General features: G+C 40.3%; 2 protein-coding genes and 1 long non-coding RNA gene across 6 annotated transcripts; 2 read left to right on the top strand and 1 right to left on the bottom strand.

Annotated features, from left to right (window-relative positions):
- Positions 1–6,437: 6,437 nt before the first annotated feature.
- sack1ha (scaffolding CK1 anchoring protein Ha) lies at positions 6,438–14,993 on the top strand. Of its 3 annotated transcripts, none has more exons than XM_085800568.1 (6): positions 6,438–6,841; positions 8,027–8,478; positions 8,593–8,757; positions 9,374–9,498; positions 9,638–14,135; positions 14,233–14,993. In XM_085800568.1, the coding sequence occupies exons 2-6, from the start codon at positions 8,035–8,037 to the stop codon at positions 14,242–14,244; spliced, it is 5,244 nt and encodes a 1,747-aa protein (XP_085656694.1). In that variant the 5' UTR covers positions 6,438–6,841; positions 8,027–8,034; the 3' UTR covers positions 14,245–14,993. The 3 variants fall into 3 exon arrangements, with proteins under 3 accessions (XP_085656694.1, XP_085656693.1, XP_085656695.1); XM_085800567.1 differs by having other exon boundaries at positions 6,527–6,826; positions 8,018–8,478; XM_085800569.1 differs by lacking the exon at positions 14,233–14,993 and having other exon boundaries at positions 6,527–6,826; positions 8,018–8,478; positions 9,638–14,226.
- Positions 14,994–16,940: 1,947 nt separating this feature from the next.
- On the top strand, positions 16,941–18,659 carry LOC146973728 (androgen-dependent TFPI-regulating protein). 2 transcript variants are annotated; one of them, XM_085800564.1, is made up of 6 exons: positions 16,941–17,182; positions 17,293–17,415; positions 17,509–17,610; positions 17,707–17,822; positions 18,301–18,452; positions 18,575–18,659. In XM_085800564.1, exons 1-6 carry the CDS (start codon positions 17,030–17,032, stop codon positions 18,616–18,618), a joined length of 690 nt encoding a protein of 229 aa, XP_085656690.1. In that variant the 5' UTR covers positions 16,941–17,029; the 3' UTR covers positions 18,619–18,659. The 2 variants fall into 2 exon arrangements, with proteins under 2 accessions (XP_085656690.1, XP_085656691.1); XM_085800565.1 differs by having other exon boundaries at positions 18,301–18,659.
- On the bottom strand, positions 18,300–20,209 carry LOC146973727 (uncharacterized). Its single transcript, XR_015037770.1, has 4 exons — positions 20,099–20,209; positions 19,935–19,988; positions 19,723–19,776; positions 18,300–19,638 (listed from the first exon to the last, which is right to left on the bottom strand). It is a non-coding gene; the product is annotated as an uncharacterized LOC146973727 (long non-coding RNA).
- Positions 20,210–20,878: the final 669 nt, after the last annotated feature.

Below are 20,878 nucleotides of genomic sequence, written 5' to 3'. Positions count from 1 at the left end.
ATAGTCAGTAAATTAATTTGTTTAAATATTCTCTATTATGCTTTATGTAGGCCTATTAGGCTACTACAAAAAAAGTGTATAAATCTTGTTGTAAAATAATGAACAACTTTGTCTTGTTCTGCAGAGCAACAGGTCAGAATTAGAGTCAACAACAGTGTCTATCAGGCAAGTTAAACTATGAAAAATAAAAGAGAATTGATCTTTGTTCAGGCATAATCAATGTTTTACTGTCTCTTTCAATGGTGAGTTAGAGAACAATTTAGTGTTTAACTTTAACACAATCAAAATCCAAAGTCCAGATTGATCTATAGTCACAGCATTCCAACCTGAGTATTTAACCTATAGTGGGAGGGTCTAGCACATGAGCAAGTCAACATGAGTAGGCTGACTAAATATAGTGCTTTTTGGTTCTGCTGTCCGCTGCACATTGACTTGTAAGTGATTCACTGTAATCTTCAACTGTGTGCATAGTTGGCCAGAACCCTTGTGCCTGCATTCCTCACAGAGCCATTGCCTTTTTGAGGGGATCTTTCTTATCAGCAGAGCTGTGGTGGTCCAAAATCCAAAAATAATCTGTAAAAATATAACAGTTCAAGAGAGATTTTATGAAGATGTTAGTTTTTTAATGAAAAATCAACACCGTACTTATTGTCTCTGTTACAGAAGCTGCCAAAATTGTGTTGCAAGGTTCCCTAAACTGTGGCCTCAGGCAGGGTGATCTCAACAGAATAAAATGCTGTGAGTAGGCTGTCCAGGGTGTGGCGCTGTTTAAATATCATTCTCAGGCAGAACATCTCAATGCAGTCCAACCTGAACTTGGAGAGTTGACAAAGGGGCATACTATGCTTAAGCGTCTGAATAATAAATACATAAAAACCCGATGACAGCCAGGGTAAACCAAAAGTTCAGTTCCTCTATAGTCTATAATTAAAACATGATCCCCCGGTTTTCCTTGAAACGTTGTGTATTTTATGAAAGACAGAAATCCTTGTTGACATTTCATTGTATGTATTACAGAATACCATGGAGAATATAATTTAGTGATTAATGATCCCTCTTTATCTGTGGAGTTAGTAGTCTATGGTTAGATTTTTAGGAGCTGAATTTGTGGTCAGAAAAAAAAAAATCTACAGTTACATAAATACTAAATGCAGCAACTGATGAGTAAAATATTATGTCAACTTTAGTAAGCTCATGTCAGTGTTTGTGTTTGAAGCTTGAGGTGTAAGCTCACTCTCTCGTGACATCATAACATCATACTTTTGACCTGTTATCCCTCTTGATCTCTTAATCCCACCACATTCAGGGGCAGCAGTTGAAGCAGGAAATCTCATCTGAGAAAGAAAATAACTGGGCGTTTCTTAATAATCTATATTTTATACAGAAGTGCAAAGCGCCATCACCTGACTGCCCAGACGGCAAACTTGGCACAGTTCATTGGTTCTGCAGGTTATAGTGCTGCTCTTTGAATGTTTGCCAATGCGTCTTCAGGGCCATGAACAAACTAACCACAGGCAGATGGAAAGATAAACTACAAAAGTAAATGGTACAACTTGAAAGGTCACTGGAAGTATGAAATGTAGACGGTGTGGTGCAGACAAGCATGTTTCATGTACTGTGTGCGTAAGGCTCCTTCTGCAGCTGAACCACAGGGTTCAGAGTGCAGTGACATCACTGTAATGTCAAGCAGATCCCCCACCCACTATATTGATTATGTCATAATCGATCACAGATGTTTGCTATCTCACTTCGGTGGGAGTCGCTCCACTTCTTCTCTCAAGGCTGAGAGAAAGTGACAGCCATTGTTGTGTCTTTGCATATAAGATAAATTGGGGGGATATGATGTCTTTCCTGTCATGTGTGTCCCTGACTCAATGCAGAACATTCCAGTGTGCTGCAGCTGCAGGATGTGCACCAGGATACAATACAATAGAACTGGAAAGTCATTAGGCAAGTTGATGTGAGCCTGAAAACTCTTCTAAAATGTAAATCACAGTTGCTGTTACCTGTTTTTCTACGATCAGGCAGCAGTCATGGTGTAATTAAAGACGTCAGTTTGCTCTCTATAGCTTATGCAAATTTTCTTTTTCTTTCATTACTTCAACTGGCAAGAGGTTGGATAAGGCCAGAACTGGTTCTGTATCTCTTTTGATTTACTTACATTTTTTCATTCTATACTATGTAAAAAAAAAACTGCCACACCTGTTTCAACCTGCCATTTACCGCGTGTCATTACACACACAATCACACAAGCACTTGAGCTAATATAATTGCTCACACACATGCAAGTGCACGCAGGTGAACGTAAGCTTGTATGTAAATGCATACCTGTTTGCATAGAACAGAAAGCCAAAGTGCATCCAAAGAGGATTTAATAAGCACAAATGTTCTGCACTTCTGATACAAATCTTTTCCACAACTACACAGAACAAACACAGTAAATACATAAACACTGTTGACGAGGAAGAGGGCAGTCAAAACTGAAACACCTACTTCTGACTGAGCATACTCACTGTGTCAACTTGGTTCAACTTGAAGTTGCAGCAAAGTGTGCACTGTCCTAGCATGGCCTGAAATACAGGTTAAAGCAGAGGTGCCCATCTAAGAGGTCCTAAGACACAGCCGGGGGCCGATTTACATCTTCATGTTGCTGTGTGCCTGTTGTTTTTACTGCTGTGTTTTTCCTCACCTGTGTGTTTATGCTGGCTCCTTTCTTCACCAGCAAGGTGACGATTTCTGACTGGACAGCCCCAGCCTCTTCTAACAAGACTGTATTGTGATCACTGCCATCTAGCCCAGCGGCAGGGGGACTGAAAGGTGTGTAGAGTATCTCTTGGAGACACAAAATGTTGTAGGAATACATTCATCTGTGGAATTTGTCATGGCCTCTCCAAGTGACAAATATAGAGCAGCATGTCTTTCTTCTACTGATAAGTATGTAATCTCACTCACTCTGAATGTAAAATTATGTCAGATTAAATATAAAATGATTCTAAAATGAAATAACAGGATTTTCTCTAGTTTTATGATTACAGAATGTCATAATCTCAGCTCTATCACACGTCCTTTATAAATTTATGGACTATGTGTTAGCCATCCGTCCAGTCCAAGTGCAATGCCGCGCTCATTTGTAAGTGTACTAAATTAGCAGCCGCTTAATTCCACCTTCATCATCTCTAAAGCCTGATCTCACCTCCTTGAGAACTGCTAAGACTTCCTCTGCCTTTGTGTCAAATGATGCATCCAGAAATGGATTCCACAGATGCTGCACTTCCTCTTTCCTTTGTTTTCTTTCCTCTTCCTAATCTCTCCTTAGCAACACCACAAAAGCACAGACACAAGTTAGAAACAATAGATAGATGCATACCTTCCCTGATAAATAAAACATATTTTGTCATAAAGTACTATCTCAGTTGCGAGAACTTTTTGCCAAAAATACAAATTATTGCATTTGACCAAGTTTCTCCAGCCACGATGGCTGAAAGCTAACAGCAGCGTGTCCACTTAGCTATCCCTACCTTCTATCTATGCCTTATAAGTTTTCCCCTTTTCACAAGTAGCATGTTAGCATGCTGACATGTATGACAGATACCACGGTAAAGGAAGTTGTGAATGTCATTAGTTTTGCAGATAACAAAATCAAAATACAGGACAAATTATATGAAAACTTTCAGCACCAGCAGAGTTAATGTATTGACCTACATCCTAAAAAAGGGGAAATGATTTTGGAAGTTGTTTCGTGTTGAAAAAAGCATGACTGTATGTCACTGAATAATATTTCCCGTAAGGCCAACCCAGGTATAGACATGTCAGTTCCCACACCAGGAAAATACATGCCACCACCTGTCCCATAATTGAAATTTTACTATAGTAATGTTGATGAAAGCAGTCGGTGGTAAGCTGTTACTTTGAAGTTATCGTTGTCTCTTTATGTTTCCTGTCCTGTTTTGAAATCCAACTTTAGATTACCCATAGTTCAATGATTTTATCCACACAATGGAAAACAAACTGAGTACTGAGGGTTTAATATTTTAACAACAGTGTGTTATCTACTTCTTTCCAGCTGCCACATGGGAGCTTTATAGTGGCCTGACACATGGCATGCTGGATTTGTTGTTGAAGCCCAAGCCTCTCAGGTTGCATCTGTCACAGCTACACTGGTGTGTATGATGATTATTCAAGGATCGTATTCTTTATTACAGTATCTGCGGCTTAATGTGGAAGAGCAAATACAGTGATAAAGTGTACTGTTTAGAGTAAAATGTCCTAAATCTGACTCCAAATCTATCAGATAAATATGTCAGGCATGAAGTGTATCTCGTAATACTTTAAGTAAACCAGACTTATTCTCCCAGGGCTCCATAGACACCGTTATCAGCTATCTAAAATACTCTGTTGTCTACAATATTTGTTTACAACAGGAGATACTGTGTCTTTGTTCACTTTCAACAATAATCAGTGTGGTTCATTTGAACAATGTATCATCACATAATTCATATCAGTTTCTTTGTATGTTTGAGTCACACATTCCTGGGGATGTTTTACGAAGAAGGGGAGGGTCCCAGTGTTGATTCATTGTCACCAAGTTCATGTTTCATAATCAAGGGCAGGCTGTCAGTCACACAACCAAAAGGCAAGGCATCAAATCTGTATTATTCTGTGAGCTACAGAGGGTTAAGAGCATGCTGCTGTGAATGCCGTCCATGGTATGTAGTGCAGCAACTATCTTTTATCTGAGTGAACAGTAATTTTAAAGTTTCTATTGCGACTACTCCTCTGTGTGTCTTGGGTGTTGCCTAGAGGGAACAATAAGGGATTGTCTTCAAGTCTTCACTTGAGCAGCTACATTGCATCACTTCCTTTACTTTAGTTACATCAGTTTTCATCCTGACCAGGCTATTTTAGGTCTGACTGTGGAGCAACCGTTGAAGGAAAAACACTGTAATAAGTCTGTCCGCCTCTCTCCTTCCAGGGTTTAACAAAACATGAACCACAAGGTCCTATCTTGAGCTCTCAGATGGCCCTCCTCCAACTTCAGAGCTAAGTTTCCACATTAGTGCCCAAACTAAACCACAAGGTAAAGACACATCACAACTTTGCGTAAAATCTCTTCAGTCCGGGCTTATTACAGTGAACGGTGCAAGCAAATTGTTAATGAACCATGATCAGACACACAGGAATTAATGTTGGCACTATGTTGGTAGAAAAAGCCTTTCCCTCAGGCTTTTAAGGTTTGTCCTGGTTTCACTGTGATGCCTCACAGTTTAGTAAGTGTTACGGTACTGCACCTTCATCCACAGATAGCAGGGCCTTACAAACATCTGGCATGTTGTGTGACATCCTCAGCATTGCAAAGCTTAACACACAAACACTAGAGGTGTTTTAACCGATAGCATTTCCACATAAGGTCCCATTCTGTCCACCCAAAAAAGGACATATTCGCCCATGCAAAGACAAATGTCTAAGGGAGACAGGGTGTAAGTGGTCTATCGTGTCATCAGTTAATGGGTGTGTAAGAGTTTATGAAGTAGCCTGTTGCTTGTAACTCCACATATGTTTACCAGTGAAAATCATATAGCCTAATAGGCCTAGCTTAATAAGAGTTATGTTTGATTATATGTTGCTATTCACCCCCACCCCCATTCCCAAGCAAGTTCCAACTACAATTTGATAATGATTCAGTGCACAAGGCACCACCCCTTTTTTAAATGCTGTTTTAAAGGTCATAGAGTTTTGACTCCCCATCAGAAAAATATAAACTGAAATGTTAAGCCTTCTAGGCCTACTGTAGATTTCAACAAATGAACTCTCTACAAGAGGAACTCTAACTTTAATTATGTAGCTACTTACTATTACTTACCTTAAGTAACTTACTATTACCTTACTATTACCTTACTTCAGTTCAGCTATTGTGTTTTGTGGGAAAGAAAAACACATTTGCAATTAGGCTACTTAATCAGACAACATGTGATTGCCTCACAGTTTAGAAGCATTCCAGTCACAAATGTCTGTTAGCCCTATGGCGATGTATGACTGGAAGGTAGTCCAGTGACAGTTTTCCATTAGGCTACTTGCCAATTCACATTTAGCAATTATATGGCTAATCAAGTATCAAGTAGGCTAACCCATTAATATAGCTGATATAGCTAGTTTAACCTATATGGTGCCATAGTAGAAACAGTAGGTGATCAACATCAGTTTGATTTAGCCTACTGGAATGACACAGTATTGATTTCCCATCCAGATGTTTCACACCAAGTGGGGTTATAGCCTACCTGTAAAAGACAGACCAGAGTGTTTGGGTGATATGAAACCTAATTTAAAAAAAGTGAGCCAAGTTACAAAGTGAGTGAGAGAGTTCATAAGTATGAGTGAGTAGCCTACTAATGGGCCGGCCTGCTTGTGGAGTCCTACACCATGCAGCTGCTAGTAGCAGCAGTCACTCAGCTGGACCTCAATGGACAGATAACAGATGTGCAGAGTCCAGCCGCCTCGGGACAGCCATGGACACTGACACTGACTCACTGACTGAGCTGAGGGAAGCAGGAGTGAACTGAGTGTGTGGAGCTGCTCCAGTCGAGGCGGGGCGAAGTGTGTGTCGACTGCAGTTTTGCTCTCAGTGCTGTGAGTGTAATATCCTCGCCGACATGCCTCGAGCATGACAATAAACTGGTTTAGCTGGGTGAAGGGGGAAAAACTATGCAACTCAACTCTTTCGAGAAGTCACATACGGACTAGAGGCACGACGCAACACGGTGGGAAACACGGGAAAGAAGACAAGATGACTGGCTTAAAGTTTAACCCAACAGAGTTTTGACGAGTAGCCCTAGATATCAGTGAGGTAAGTTCTCTAAACACTTGACCGCAGCTGTGTTATTGTTTTATGGATGGATAATACGAAGTTTTGAAGTTTAACATATGGCTCGCGCGCGGTGGTCGGTGGTACAGGCTCTCTTTCTGAAAGTTTCTGACATGTCAGCTCGGATTTAGTGGGAAGTGTTTTAGAACATTTAGACCCCCGAGACGCCAGGAACAAAAAAACAGTCCAGTCGGTGATACGTGAAATTTCTCTTTGTAGTTGTCGGAGTAAAGTTGGGTCCTTGGCTTTGCATTTCAGTATCTTCTATGTGTTGTTTTCCTTGAACTTGCGAATGGAGTCTTTTGGTTTTTTGGTCAGAGGGAGGAGCCACACCCATAATCATCTATCCTGTGGTCAGATTCCATCTTCTCCTCTGCACTTTGTGTGATCTTCTTCTGTAGTATTGTAACTAGCCTACGTTACGAGGGGCCTCTGTAATGATAGGGCCCTATCATTGTATCTGCAGTGTTGAACCCATCACTTTAACTGCCATGGGAGCTGTTGTGCTGAGCTAAATGACTGGATTAAATTTGAGATTAGCAATATAACAGTATTCTCATCTCAGTTTGACATTCAGTCTCACATGAAGAAGTCACCCGGGTTTCAAACTTGTCTTTGTCCAACTGTAATGCTCTGCATCTGACAGAACACATGAAATTGTAGGTTATTTCTTTTCTTTTTTTCTTTTTTTTTGTTATGAGCTGATTTCTGAATCATTGTCTCTAGTAAAGTGAAAACATGATGCAGTCATATCACAGTATAATTCCACTGAAAGATAATAGAAGTTAATATAAACCTTGGGGCTACAATGATTATTACTTACTTGATTATTACTCACAAACAATAAAAACATATAATCATTGATAAGACAACAAGTTCCCAGAGCTCAAATTAAATATCTTATCAGACAAACTGTCAAAAAGCTGAAGATGATCAATTTACTATCATTAGAAGACAAACAGCAAATGTTTATGTTTGAGAAACTGGAACCAACTTTGAAGCATTTTGCCTGAGAACAAGCATCAACAGCTAATGGATTATTAAATTGCTGTAGACCAATTTTAAATGAATGAGTCATGAGTCATTGAATCATTTCCGTCTGGTTGAAACAGGCATGTGTCGGAGAATTATTCATACTGTGTCTTCTTTTGCCCTCACCCTCCACAGACAACAGTATGGCACGTCGTTCTCAGTGTTCCTCTGCTGGGGATAACCCCCTGGATCCCAACTACCTCCCTCCTCACTACCGGGAAGAGTATCGCATAGCTATTGATGCACTGGTTGAGGAGGATTTACATGGATACTACAAATTCCTCCAGACAGCTGATGTGGTGGACTTCCTGTCTACACCTGAGATTCAGTATATCCAGAGCTCTATTAAGTTCCCTCTGGACAGCTCCCACCCTGAACAACAATCTCTGGGGACCGATGGAGAGAGCTCTTCCAACACTTACTGGCCGGTTCACTCTGACCTGGATGTCCCAGGTTTGGACCTTGGCTGGCCTCAGATGCATCACTACATTGGGCCCACAGAGGTCACCACTCTGGTCAGCCCTGCTGAGGCTGACATGCCAAGTATCAAGGAGCAGGCTCGAAGACTTATCCAAAATGCTTGGCAGGTCGGATTTCGCTTTCTTTATAACGATCATTTCATAGCAAACTTGACTTTGATGTCTCAGTGTCAAGCTGCTTTGATTTCAAACTGGTTCTTTTTGTGGCTTTTATCTTCTTAGGTCATTGCTGTAGTGATGGATATGTTTACTGATGTTGACATTTTTGCGGATCTTCTCAATGCTGCTTCGAGGAATGTTGCCGTCTACATCCTTTTAGATGAGCAGAATGCACATCACTTCATCAACATGGTGAACAACTGCAGGGTCAATCTAGAGACCATTCAAGTAAGTACATGTTCCTCTCAAATAAAATTACATTTGAGGCACTGTAATAAAGCTGTATTGTTAGACTCACAACACAGAGAAAGGCTGCCTGTGCATGTTAATATAACTGTTATGTGTTGTAAAAAGTTATGAATTTAGTAACATGAATGCATAACTACCAGTTTAATAACAAATCCCATGAATGATCAAAAACTTCACCAAACAATTCACCTAACAGCTATTAATTTCTTCGTCTGTGCCACAGAGCTTGAAAAACATAGTGAGTGTCATGTTCCTTTATTATGATGAACAGCAGCATTGTAGTTAAAGAAATATGGCACATTCACATCACATTTAATTCATAAATATTTGTCGTCCATGATCTATATAGTGAATATTCATAGTATGTTATTTATTTTTGTCTATACAAATCAGTCAATTACTGCAATTTGCCGGAGGGACTGATGAGGGAACTTGAAAAGCAGCCATTTTCTATCCTCTGATCTCGAAGGTGGTAGTACTGATGCAATGCTGCCACCTAGCTTATAATGCAGTTCACAACACAAACACCACACAATGCATTACTTAAGATAGTTATTATTCTCTGACTTGATCTTTTTGTGTGTGTGTCTTGCAGCTCTTACGTGTGAGAACAGTGACCGGTGTCACATATCACTGCCGCTCAGGGAAATCATTTAAAGGTCAGATGATGGATCGGTTCTTGTTGACAGACTGCAGGGCTGTGCTGAGTGGAAACTACAGGTGAGGCCATTTAAAACAGAAAATTATACCTCTGAACCGAACACCACACAAGCAAGTGACAGGCATTTTTGTACAATTTTTGATTTGTATCTGTTAAGGAAGTGTATTAAACCTCAGTTATTGTTATGTTTTTGTATAGCTTCATGTGGTCTTTTGAGAAGCTCCACCGCAGCATGGCACACCTTTTTCTTGGACAGCTCGTAGCAACCTTTGATGAAGAGTTTCGGATCCTGTTTGCACATTCCCAACCACTTATGATGGAAGATGTGCCTGCTCCAGTGGACGATTTTAGCCTTTCGCAACACAGGAAATACACAAAGGAAACATCTTTACTGTACAGAGATCCCAGGAAGTTTCAATCGCTGGACACCTGTCATCCAGAAGACAGGGTAAGACATTCCTATGATGAACCCATGGATGTAGATTGGAGATTGGTGCCACTTAAAAGACAGTCATCCCTGCATGGTCCTTCAGATACGTACAGTAGGTTTCCCTCTCAGCAACCATATGATCAGAACCTCTCCAGGATTGCCAAGATGGAAAATACTGCCTTCAAACGTCACAGCTATGCTGAAGGTGGTAGATTCTCTTATCCATTCCTGCAGCAGCAGGGAATCCCTGAACCTGAGAGCCAGGGAAGGCAGTCTCACAAGGGGCTACAGCTCTATCCAGAACCCAGAACAGAACCAGAAATAGATACCAGTGCCTATGACAAGTTCTGGAATCAAGGCTATCATTCATCAGACCAATACTCTGAATCTGGTTTACCACAAGGGATGCAACCCTCTGATAACTTTGACCCTGTGCTTAACTATTTATCATCTACCAGAAATGTGGAGCTTGACCAGGCCTCTGAGAAATCCCTACCTGCTGCCAATTTACCATTTAGGCCAGCTCAACCTAGAAGACAGAGTTTAGAACAACCATATGCCTGTCAAAGCTCTCCCAATCCAACTGAACAGAAGCAGTTTTTCCAAGAACCTGGCACTGACCGCAAGGATCCTACAGTGAAACGTGGGCTAAGAAATTGGAGGATTACCTCATTCCTAAGTGCACATGATACTCCAGGAGATGAAGGCCTGGTGCCACCTCAGGCAACAGAACCTTTAAAAGAACATTTGAACCCCACACAACAAACAGCACCTGGCCTGGATGTATCACTGCCTAAAATCCCAACTATCAGAGAGTTTAAGGTTCCGGCGCTACCCAGGGCAAGTCAGCTGCCAAGTTATAAGAAAAACACTGTACAAGAGGAGCCCAAAAAAATCCTGGATGCACTTACTGCAGTGGCATCAGAAACAGCATCAACAACCTCAGACTCATCATCCACTGCTGAATGTGAAAAAGCAGAGGAAGCAGAACAAAAAGAGCCAAAAACCACTGCTCTTGGGAGGGATGGATCATTCCGTAGGAATTACAATACTGCAGCGCCCAGGAGCTCCAGATTAAGATCCTCTCTGATATTCAGCTCTCTTGACCAGCAAGCTTCTCAAGATACCCAAACTGCTCCAGGCCAACAGGATGAGGAAAGTGACACAAATGAAGCCGAACAGAGCAAACAACCTTTTCTTTCACAGGTTTTAGGACAACGGCGATCTGCAAGAAAACCTCTCGGATGGAGCCATTACTTAAAGTCAAGCACTTTTGATTCCTCGGGTGGAGATTCGTCCAAACCAGGTGATGGAACCAGTAAAGAAGATGATAAAGATACATCAAAGGAAGACGATACCAAAGATCCTTCGAAAAACTGCAAGGAAGAGGAGTCACTCAAACCGACAGATACAGAAAAAACTGAATCCTCGCAATCAGTGCCCCAACCCAAGCCTTCTGAGTCCAAAATTGATCAACCAGTGCAACTATCCAAATCGTTTCTCACCACTCCAATTAATGTTGATATGAATGATCCTGACAAAAGGTTCATGTTTTTCAAAGAGTTGGCAGCAAAACGCAAAGCAGCTAAGTTGGCAGAAGCTGAAAAGAGCAAGGACAAGGCTCCAATGAAACCACCAGCTGATCTAAAGACAAGTACAACCGGTAAAAAGGAGGGAAATAAACCAGAAGAAGACTCAGGAAAGATTGCTGATGCTTCATCATCTGTGGAGTTATCCCGTAAAAATATTACTGCAGATGATACAAATAAAACAGCAGAATGTGAGTCAGTCATTCTGTCTACTAGTGATAAGACTAAAAAACATGACAGTCATGATGTAAAAAGTAATTCCAGTCTCCCCCAAAGCTGTAAAGAGGAAGAAACCAGCATTTCAACAAATACAAGGAAAACAGGAGTGAAACACAAACAAACAGCAACATCCCTACATGTTTCTACAGAAACAGAATCCCCTTCAAGCAAACCTGCTGAAGCACAGCTGTCAAAAACTGCTGCAAAAGAGGATAGCCCCACTGATCCACCTAAACCACCAACTGCTGCCCCTGCTACTATTCCTTCTCTTTCACAAGGAAATGACGAAAGTGAAAGCCCAATCACTAAACCTACCTTAAAGGCATCCAGTTCACTCTCTCTAAGCTCAGTAGAGGTTGCACCATCTTCTACATCTGACACTGAAACCCCCCAATCAGTTCAGTTAGAAACCAGTGTGTCCTCCCCTGCACTGCTATCTGAACAACAGACTGGATCAGAGTTGACCCACTCTAAAACATCTGTTGAAAGCTGTTCACAGATTAGTCAAAGTCCTCAAACCTCCAACTCTGCTTCTCTTCCCCCTTCTGGAGAGTCTTTATCCTCTAATGTTACCCCAAAATCTTCTTCAAGCAAACGTGCTAAAGAGGCACAGCTGTCAAAAACTGCTGTAAAACGGAAAAGCTCAAGTCAACCACCTACACCAACAAATACTGCTCCTTCTACTATTCCTACTCTTTCGCAAGGAACTGATGAAAGTGAAAGCCCAACCCTTAAACTTACCTTAAAGGCATCCGGTTCAGTAGAGGTTGCACCACCTTCTGAATCAGACACTGAAAACCCCCAGTCAGTTAAGTTAGAAACCCGTGTGTCCTCCCCTGCACTGCTATCTGAACAACAGAGTGGATCAGAGTTGACCCGCTCTAACCCAACTGTTGAAAGCTGTTTGTCTGATGATGCTCTGTCAGATTCTGGTTCACAGATGAGTCAAGGTCCTCCAACATCCAACCCTGCTCCTCTTCCCTCTTCTGAAGAAACTTTATCTTCTAACATTACCCCAAAAGACTCCATAATCCCCCCTTTCAACATTTTGTCTACAAAGTCTGACAAAACAGAGACAAAAGAATCTGTCAGCTCCTCATCATGTGAGTCCTCCCAAGCAAAGGATGTAACCTCTACAACATTTACAGAATCTGAATCCTCACAAGATCCTGTTCCTCAGTCTGTGTCATCTGAGACCCCTTCAGCTGTTGTCTCTGCACATGTGGAAGCTGATACTTATCCAGAACCGAACACATCGTCATCACAGTCCACCACAAAGACAAATTCTGAAGAGTCTTCTACACCTTTAGAAACAAGTGCCCCCGAATCAGAAGACTCTGACACTGGCCTGAAGGTTACTGCAGAGAAATCTGAGGCTAGATCATCAAAGGACAACAAAGCTGATAGCAGAGATCCCAGCTCTGGCCCTTCATCACCAAAGTCAGGTTTACCTGATATATCTGATCTGGAAAGTTCTATTTCCAGACCTGACCAAAGTGAAACAATTACTCCCCAACTGGAACGTGCCCCATCAAAAGTACACTCCCCTGTCAATCAAGACGCCCCTCCAAATACCTCAGAGTCTACAATAAATGCATCTTCACAAGACGCATTAACACAAGCAGCCCCTCCCTCTGAACCTAACCTGACAGAATCTGTCACTACTACTCCTGTTGAAACAGATTCTTCTTCTCCTGAAACTGACTCATTGAGACCAGTGTTGTGCCCCGAGGCTGAAAAAACAGAAACCAACACGTCTAGATTGTGCAGCCCCTCAGTTACACCCTCTCTTCCTAGTCAGATTACATTGGACTCAAACAAAGCTTCTACCCCAACTGAGCCTACCTCAAAAACCCCAACAGAACAAGAGCCAACACTTGGATCTGTGATTTCTGAAAGCCAGCCTTCAGAAGCACCCGTACCTGCTGGAAAAAGTAAAAAAGGCCATCAGAGTGAAGAGCCTGAACTACCCATCTCTGGTGAGAAAAAACCTGAGGATACTGAGGCCACAAATAAGGTCAAGAAAAGTTCTACCCAGGGGTCTGCCAGAAGTAAGAAAACAAAAAAACAATCAAGGCAAAATAGCTGCTCTGAAGCAACAGAGAACACATCAGAAGAGGTCGTTCCTCTGTCACCAAAGTCCAAGCAGCCAAAATCAAGCCAGTCCCGCTACCACTCTTCAACTGCCAATGTGCTCTCAAGCAGTAACCTCAGAGATGATACAAAGCTGCTTCTAGAGCAGATTTCCGCTAACAGCCAGAGCAGGAATGAGGCTACCAAAGAATCTCCTGCAACAGATGAGGAGAAAGAAGATGAAGCTGGCAAAAAAGCTAAAAGGGAGAACGAAAGACGGTTCAGGACACTCAGCAGAGAGCCTAAATCACAACAGGAAAGGGATAAGGCTCTGGAGAGGATCCAGAGCATGAGGAAGGAGAGAAAGGTTTACAGTCGATTTGAGGTATGAATACATAAGACACCATTGTTACTATCACACATTTAAATGTACATCTGTTTGCCTGTGAGATAATAATTTTGCTTCTCTGCTACTTTCACAGATGGCACCATAACTATACGAGTTTTATCAGAAAAAACTGTTTGAAAAGTATGTATAAGAAGAAGATGAGCTGAAGTAAGATGTTTGAATGACAGACGATGCATTCCACCAAAGCTTCAAGGGATAAAACGGACATGCAAACCTCTTGTGAGTTATATGTACTATGTCCAGCAAAAGGCTTCTTAATGGATGAAAAACCAAGTTGCTACCAGTGAAAAGTACATGGACTGATTTGTGTGGGATTAAATATGGTTTTACAGAATGCATGGGTTAAGTGCAATGTGTGCAACAGATTTTTCATTTTTACAGTATGTGTTTTTTTAAAGCACTGATAAACTTTTGCATGAATGTCACTGACAACATAAGATGTTAATAGATTATACAGTATGAAATAGTTTGAGCTTGTGGAAGTGTAGTTTGTATCATAGTGTTTCACAAAATGTGCTGAATATTACTTATACAGTACATGTATTTATGAAAAACAGATGGATGTGTAAATTCACACCATGAAATGCTGTTATTGTTCACATCTAAATAAATTGTGACTTTCGTTGATCTGTTTAATCTGAATTAAACATTGAACAAGATTCCAGGTTAAACATGACATTCCTACCATATCACAATATTGCAATAATGCTTGAACATTACAACAAGAAATTCCAAGACAGCAAATAACTGACATAAGAGTAAGTAGTGTTGTGCTTCTCTGTAATGGATTACATTTATATTTGTAAATAAATTTCCTTTAAAATGTGTTTCTCTGGCTCCTGTCTGGCTGATCTTGCAAAATGAAGTTACTTATTGCACCATTAACAATGGCTCTGTTCTTTCCAACCAACATGACAGGGTGACATTGACCCAGAATACACAATACCAGGACCCTGAAGCTGCAGCAGCTAAATGGATTGCAGCTATCATCATCATCATCATCTTATTAATTACACTCATGCTTTTCCCACTGTGAAATATCAAAACGCTTTTGTGAAGAGTTTTTTTTTATGTATCCTCAGGTCAGATTTTTAAGCATAGTCAGGTTCACAGTCACATCTGCAAAAATATCACATTTAGATCACTGTTAACATTTTTGATTATGACATCATTGAAACTCAAGGTGCTTAGAATGAATTATTATGCCTGTGCTTGAATTGAGCTATGGAGTTGTGACCAATTTGTATTTCAGTTAATATTTTCGCCATTTCACAGACAAGTTACACCCAGATTGCAGTCATGTATCCTAGTTTCAGTGTGTAACACATAGAGATGTTTACATCTTGATTACATATTATGATTATATAATTTGACTTACTTAACCACTGATAAACAAGATTACACAAGCTACCCAATATCTCATGAGAGTTTCACCACTATGAGCTCTCCTCTGTCTCCACCCACAGGCCAAAAATAAGAGTTACTGCTACCCAAAACTATCCACCCCAATGCCAGGCACTTTGGGCCCTGTGAAAAAATAACAACCTGCCCTGAGAATGTAACATAACATTCATCACATAATGGTATTCCTTATTTGATGGAAGACTGACACCCTCTGTCAGAAATGTGTTAAAGGCCATTTTACTGTTTAAATCTAGCTAGGCTCATTTTAATGGCTAAACTGTTGCTTGTAAGTTTTGCTATCGCTACTTTGCCCATATTGATTTAATAGCTGTTTACAACATCTCTTGTTTTGTTTTGTTTTGTTTTTAATACAAGAATTTATAAGCCACTTCCTGAGGGCCTCTTCTTTAGGACAGCTTGGACACCACAGTCACTCATAGCTGCACGATAGCTGTAGTTGAACAAAAGAACTGATAGGCCATGAGCAAAACAAGAGGCTCACTTTCCGCCGCTGGGGACAGAGTTAAAAGGGTGACGTTTGATGCTGAACTGAATGTTCGTCCCACACTTATAAGTAAACATCTTTTAATGTTCATGTTGGCTGGGTAGAGCAAAACATTTACATTAGATCCTTTATCATGAAAGCTATCATAACCAAAAGTTTTAGTTGCTACCATTCTATTTAGTTAAGATTGATCTATTTTGATTTATAAAAGGGTCATGTTCAAAATGTTACAATGTTTTAAGTATTATATAGATTGAGAGCACTATTACAAAGTCTGTGGTGACAGAGTTAAGATTCTTTTAGTCTTCAGTTCATTTTAGAGCTTTGATTGAGCTTTGGGTTGAGGATGAAGTTCATATTGTACTCTGGAAGGGCATTTTACTTAGTTTGTTCTTTTGTCCAGTTTTGTTAAGGTTTTTTTTTACAGAGATCTCAGAGGTTTAATATTTCCCCAGCTTGACCCCAGCATGTGACACAATACAACATGTGGGAAAAGATAATAGTGTGCATGAAGGTCTTGGCCTCACATCCACTCTTTTGCCAGTGTGCCACGTTCTAGCCTGTCAGTCCCGGTGTCTTTATGAACTGATCCTGATTTATTTACTTAATGTGATTTACTTTGGTGGGGGGCTTCTCTTGCAAAACACTGAGACTGAAACCGATTAAGGTCTCACTGTGACTGAAATTGCCACCAGTCACATGCTACAGTTCACTGGTTATGAAAGAAGGAGTCGTTTGCTTCATAAGAAACAGTGGGCCTCTTGTGGGGGTTAAAGTGTCATTTTGCCTCCACCTCTCGCAAATGTCTTGATAAGCTTGTGCTGAATTACACTAATCTTTCAAAAAACCCTCACCGCCTTGAGTACCTCGAGTCTAAAGGGAAAGGAAACACTTTATTTAGTTGTATATTTCCCAGTGCTTAATTTATTTTGTTTGTTGCGTATTTTGAACTTACGTTAGAATGACTTCAACCCTGAGGAAAGTTTACCACATCACAGCATTCATCTGGTATGCTTTTGTTGTGATGTGTCTCGCCTCTAAGGATGGAGAGGAGTTACCACCAGGAATCTTTGTTTATGGAGGACCGTGGAAGTACCTTACATTTTTGAATTTGGTGAGTAACACCTCTATTATCTCTTTATATTAGTATACAATAATATCTACTGCAGGTGTGAGAAAAGTATAACAGAAAACAATGACGTGATAATGTTGCTTATATTTCAGTTATTGCAAATGACGTTCTTTGGACTGGCAGCTGTAAATGATCTACAAGGGAAAAAGTCAGAGACTTCTCTAAGCAGATGTAAAGACCTCATCTTCTCTGTCTTTGCCTTCCCTGTGGGCATGGTGAGAAACACATTTAGGAAAATTCAACACTTTTTGGCATTAAAAATTATTTTTGCTGTACATTACAATCTCTGTTCTTTGCATTTTGTTTAGTTTGTTGTCCTACTTTTCTGGACGATCTTTGCCTATGACAGAGAGTTGGTCTACCCAGCCACTATTGACACCTTCTTTCCACCCTGGATGAACCATGCTATGGTCTGTAAACTTTTTCTTTCTTTCCTGCAAGAATGTTGTGTGTAAAATGAAGCAATGCATTGCTCATGAAGACTTATTGCTCCACTGTTTTCTCAGCACACACTTGTCCTGCCTGTTTTACTTGGAGAGTTGCTGGTGCAGCCTCACAACTACCCACAGACCAAACATGCACTTGCAGCATTAGGAGTTGTGGGCTTGTCTTACTTATTTTGGTAAGTGATTAGTCAGCCAGATCTATGAGAAGAATTACATACATTAATAGAAATAAAGTTAGTTGCACAACTTTAAAACAATGATGTCATTCTTATCTGAACCTGACTAAATGCAGCTTAAAACACAGAAGTGTGGCTATTCTTAGTGCTAAATCCGATTCAGTACAGTATGTACGACTTCACTGCAAATTAACTTGAGGGTAAAAACTTTAAATCTCAAATCGCTGTGGCTCAAATACTATGACTCTGCCTTTAGATCCCCACGTGTCCCCATGTGCAGACAATAAACATACTGTATGTTTAGGATGAGGATTCTTTATTTGTGTTAAATAATCAGTAAAATCAGTGCCAAAGGGAAAGAAGGGCTGTGCCAGTAAATATTTGCATAACACATTGATCTTTCAGACAAGACAGTACAAGATGATCTGACAGATAGTAAGAACTGTTCTTCCTCTTTCTCTCAAAACATGTTCTGCAGGATTATATGGGTGTACTTGTCAGTCGGGATTTGGGTGTATCCTCTGTTGGGCCACTTCAGCACTGCTGGATTGGTGGGCTTCTTCTTTTTCAACATGTCTGTGGTGACCTTGCTCTACCTGCTTGGAGACAAGCTCAACACTCATGTGTGGAGTAAGTGACATTCACACATTTCACAACTCGAGACAAACACCTGAACTGAAGTCAGCCCCCCTTTAATCTCTCCCTCTCTCCTTGTCTGTCTTTCTTTTCTTCCACTGTCTTCTTCATTCTAGGTAAAGACATGAACAAAACTGAAAAACTGAGCAAATACAAGTGACTCTAAAATGAAAATGGACGGTGGCAATCCCTTAAAGCAAAGCTGCGTCACTTTTAAGAGAAGAACAACAACATTCTTCCTCAAACCAAAAGTGGAATGAATGAGCAATAAAAGCACCACTGTTCAGTTTTTTGTTCTGGGTATATACAGTATAATGGTGGGTAATTGGCAAACCTTAGTAATAAAGATAAGATCGATGAATAACAAATGTTACTGAGTCATTTCATTTTGCCACATGACCTTCCCCCAAAAGTTATCATCTCTCTGTTACATAAGTTGACCCTTTGGCTAAATGCTGAAAGGAAATTTAGGTTGCATTCTTCCATAACAGTCAAATAGCATTGTTTCATTTTAAGCGGGGTAACTTTATGCTCTGCAACTGTCTGTGGCTCTGATGCAGATATTACAGTTCAAATTAAGAGCTGAACAAAGGGTATTTAACATTACAAAACACTTTAACAATGCAATTTAAATATCAAAACAGGCGTAAAGCAAGTATCAGTCACTGCAGTGCAAAAAAAGTATAACATGCCCGATGCTCTTTCTTCCACATACGTGTTAGCAGCTTTTAAAATATAGCTTGTCAGTGAAGGAAGCAGATGGGATCTGAGATCTATATTATCACGTTAGCACAATTAAGATCCCTTGAAGCAGCACTTATTCCTAATAAATTACCAAGGCTGGGTGTTTGACCTGAATAAAGTGCATATTTCCCGTTAATCATGGAACATCTAGAGGGGCTGCAACAATGTATAGACTTCTGGTAATCCGAAACACAATGGTGAACAGCCTTCATTTGGCGTCATCACAAGTCCATTGAGGTTCCCAGGACCAGCCGCTCTGTGTTTCGCTGTCCACTAATTGTCTTAAGAGGGATGATAGAGTCTTTTTAACTGAGGATCAACCACCACGCAGGTCTCTGTAGCCTTTTAGATGGTGGAGATAGTTTGGATCTGCATCCACCAATCCAACTGAGAGGATCTTGGCCAGCAAATGCACGTCCTCTTCACTCAAATCCTTCTGTTACAGAGATGAACATCAGATATTTTACACAACTCAATTGTTATAAATAATAACAACATTTAATTCTGGATAATTACTTACCATCTTGTTGGTGGAGGAGGATTCATTCAGCTGTGATTTCTTTGCTTTATTTCCCTGTCAAAGATAAGAACAGTTTCAGGAAATCATTCCCCTGCACTTCCTTGGGCAGATGGAGTGAAGACTTTGTTTTTGTCTTTCTGTGTCTGATGTATACCCCATTCTTTATCAGAATTACATATTAACACTGAAAATCACCTCAAATGATTACTCACCTCTTGAAGTCCTTTTGAAAAGCACACTATGATTAAGAGAAGGCCGCCAACGACCTGAGCATAAAAAACAACACAGTCAATAACAGTTCTAGGCAGAAACTTTGAATAGTTGACAATGATGTTTACTCTCAACTAAAAGACTGAATGAAGACGTTTTTACTTACCCCCAGCAAGTGCAGCATGTTTGCTCCTCTTGGCTCTGTCCTGCTTGTGCACTGATTTGTAACCTAATGGTTCCTCCTGCTCTGAGACATCAGACCATAGTGCGTAAGTCACGAGGAAAACAATGGAAAAACACCCATAAAGAACCTGCACTGCAGGATATACCGCATTTGTAAGAGCTCTTAACAGCTGAGTTAATCACTGGACAAATTCAATGTTACGCAAATGGCTGCGTAAATGGGCGGTTGTTTTCTATATATTAGTCAGTCTAGACTGTATCTCTTTAGTGTTACCTGCAAATAAGGATGACGCATGTTGCACCTGACCCATGAGTAGTGATGAAGCACTGAGAGTTACTCGGAAAAATCAAAACAAACCACCACATTGTTCATTTTAATTCCATTTACACCCAAGACTGAATTGACGTTGTATGGAAAAACTATTGGCTGTCATAAACAACACACTATCATCTTATTTTAAGACTATGTTTTTGTTATACACGCAGCATCATGTAAAAATCAGTTTTATTTTTAACAATTTGACACCATTTTTTAATGGAACATGTTAAGAAGAGACAGTAATGTAGAGTGTTTTAGTAGCCCACAGTTTTTGGTTACGGTAGCCATTTAGAGGGAATGTGATGTGGTACTTCTTACTTCTCTAATTAACCTATTTTTAACTAATATTTTTGTCTGCCACTCTCAGTTAATATATTTTCAAAATTAACATGAAAATACAAACAAAATATTTGACTGTTACAGATATGGTTATAAACTGTATAA

The sequence above is a fragment of the Trachurus japonicus genome, chromosome 15 (assembly GCF_045865225.1).
Source record: "Trachurus japonicus isolate A0001 chromosome 15, Traja_1.0".
Lineage (NCBI taxonomy): Eukaryota > Metazoa > Chordata > Actinopteri > Carangiformes > Carangidae > Trachurus > Trachurus japonicus.
This window is presented reverse-complemented; position numbering and strand designations above follow the sequence as displayed.

Excerpts from the sequence above, each read along its gene's own strand:
- sack1ha (XM_085800568.1), top strand. The coding sequence starts at position 8,035 with ATGGCACGTCGTTCTCAGTGTTCCTCTGCTGGGGATAACCCCCTGGAT. Across the intron at positions 8,758-9,373 it reads TCAATCTAGAGACCATTCAA|CTCTTACGTGTGAGAACAGT; the intron begins GTAAGTACATGT and ends TGTGTCTTGCAG. Across the intron at positions 9,499-9,637 it reads GTGCTGAGTGGAAACTACAG|CTTCATGTGGTCTTTTGAGA; the intron begins GTGAGGCCATTT and ends GTTTTTGTATAG.
- LOC146973728 (XM_085800564.1), top strand. The coding sequence starts at position 17,030 with ATGACTTCAACCCTGAGGAAAGTTTACCACATCACAGCATTCATCTGG. Across the intron at positions 17,416-17,508 it reads TTGCCTTCCCTGTGGGCATG|TTTGTTGTCCTACTTTTCTG; the intron begins GTGAGAAACACA and ends CATTTTGTTTAG. Across the intron at positions 17,823-18,300 it reads GGCTTGTCTTACTTATTTTG|GATTATATGGGTGTACTTGT; the intron begins GTAAGTGATTAG and ends CATGTTCTGCAG.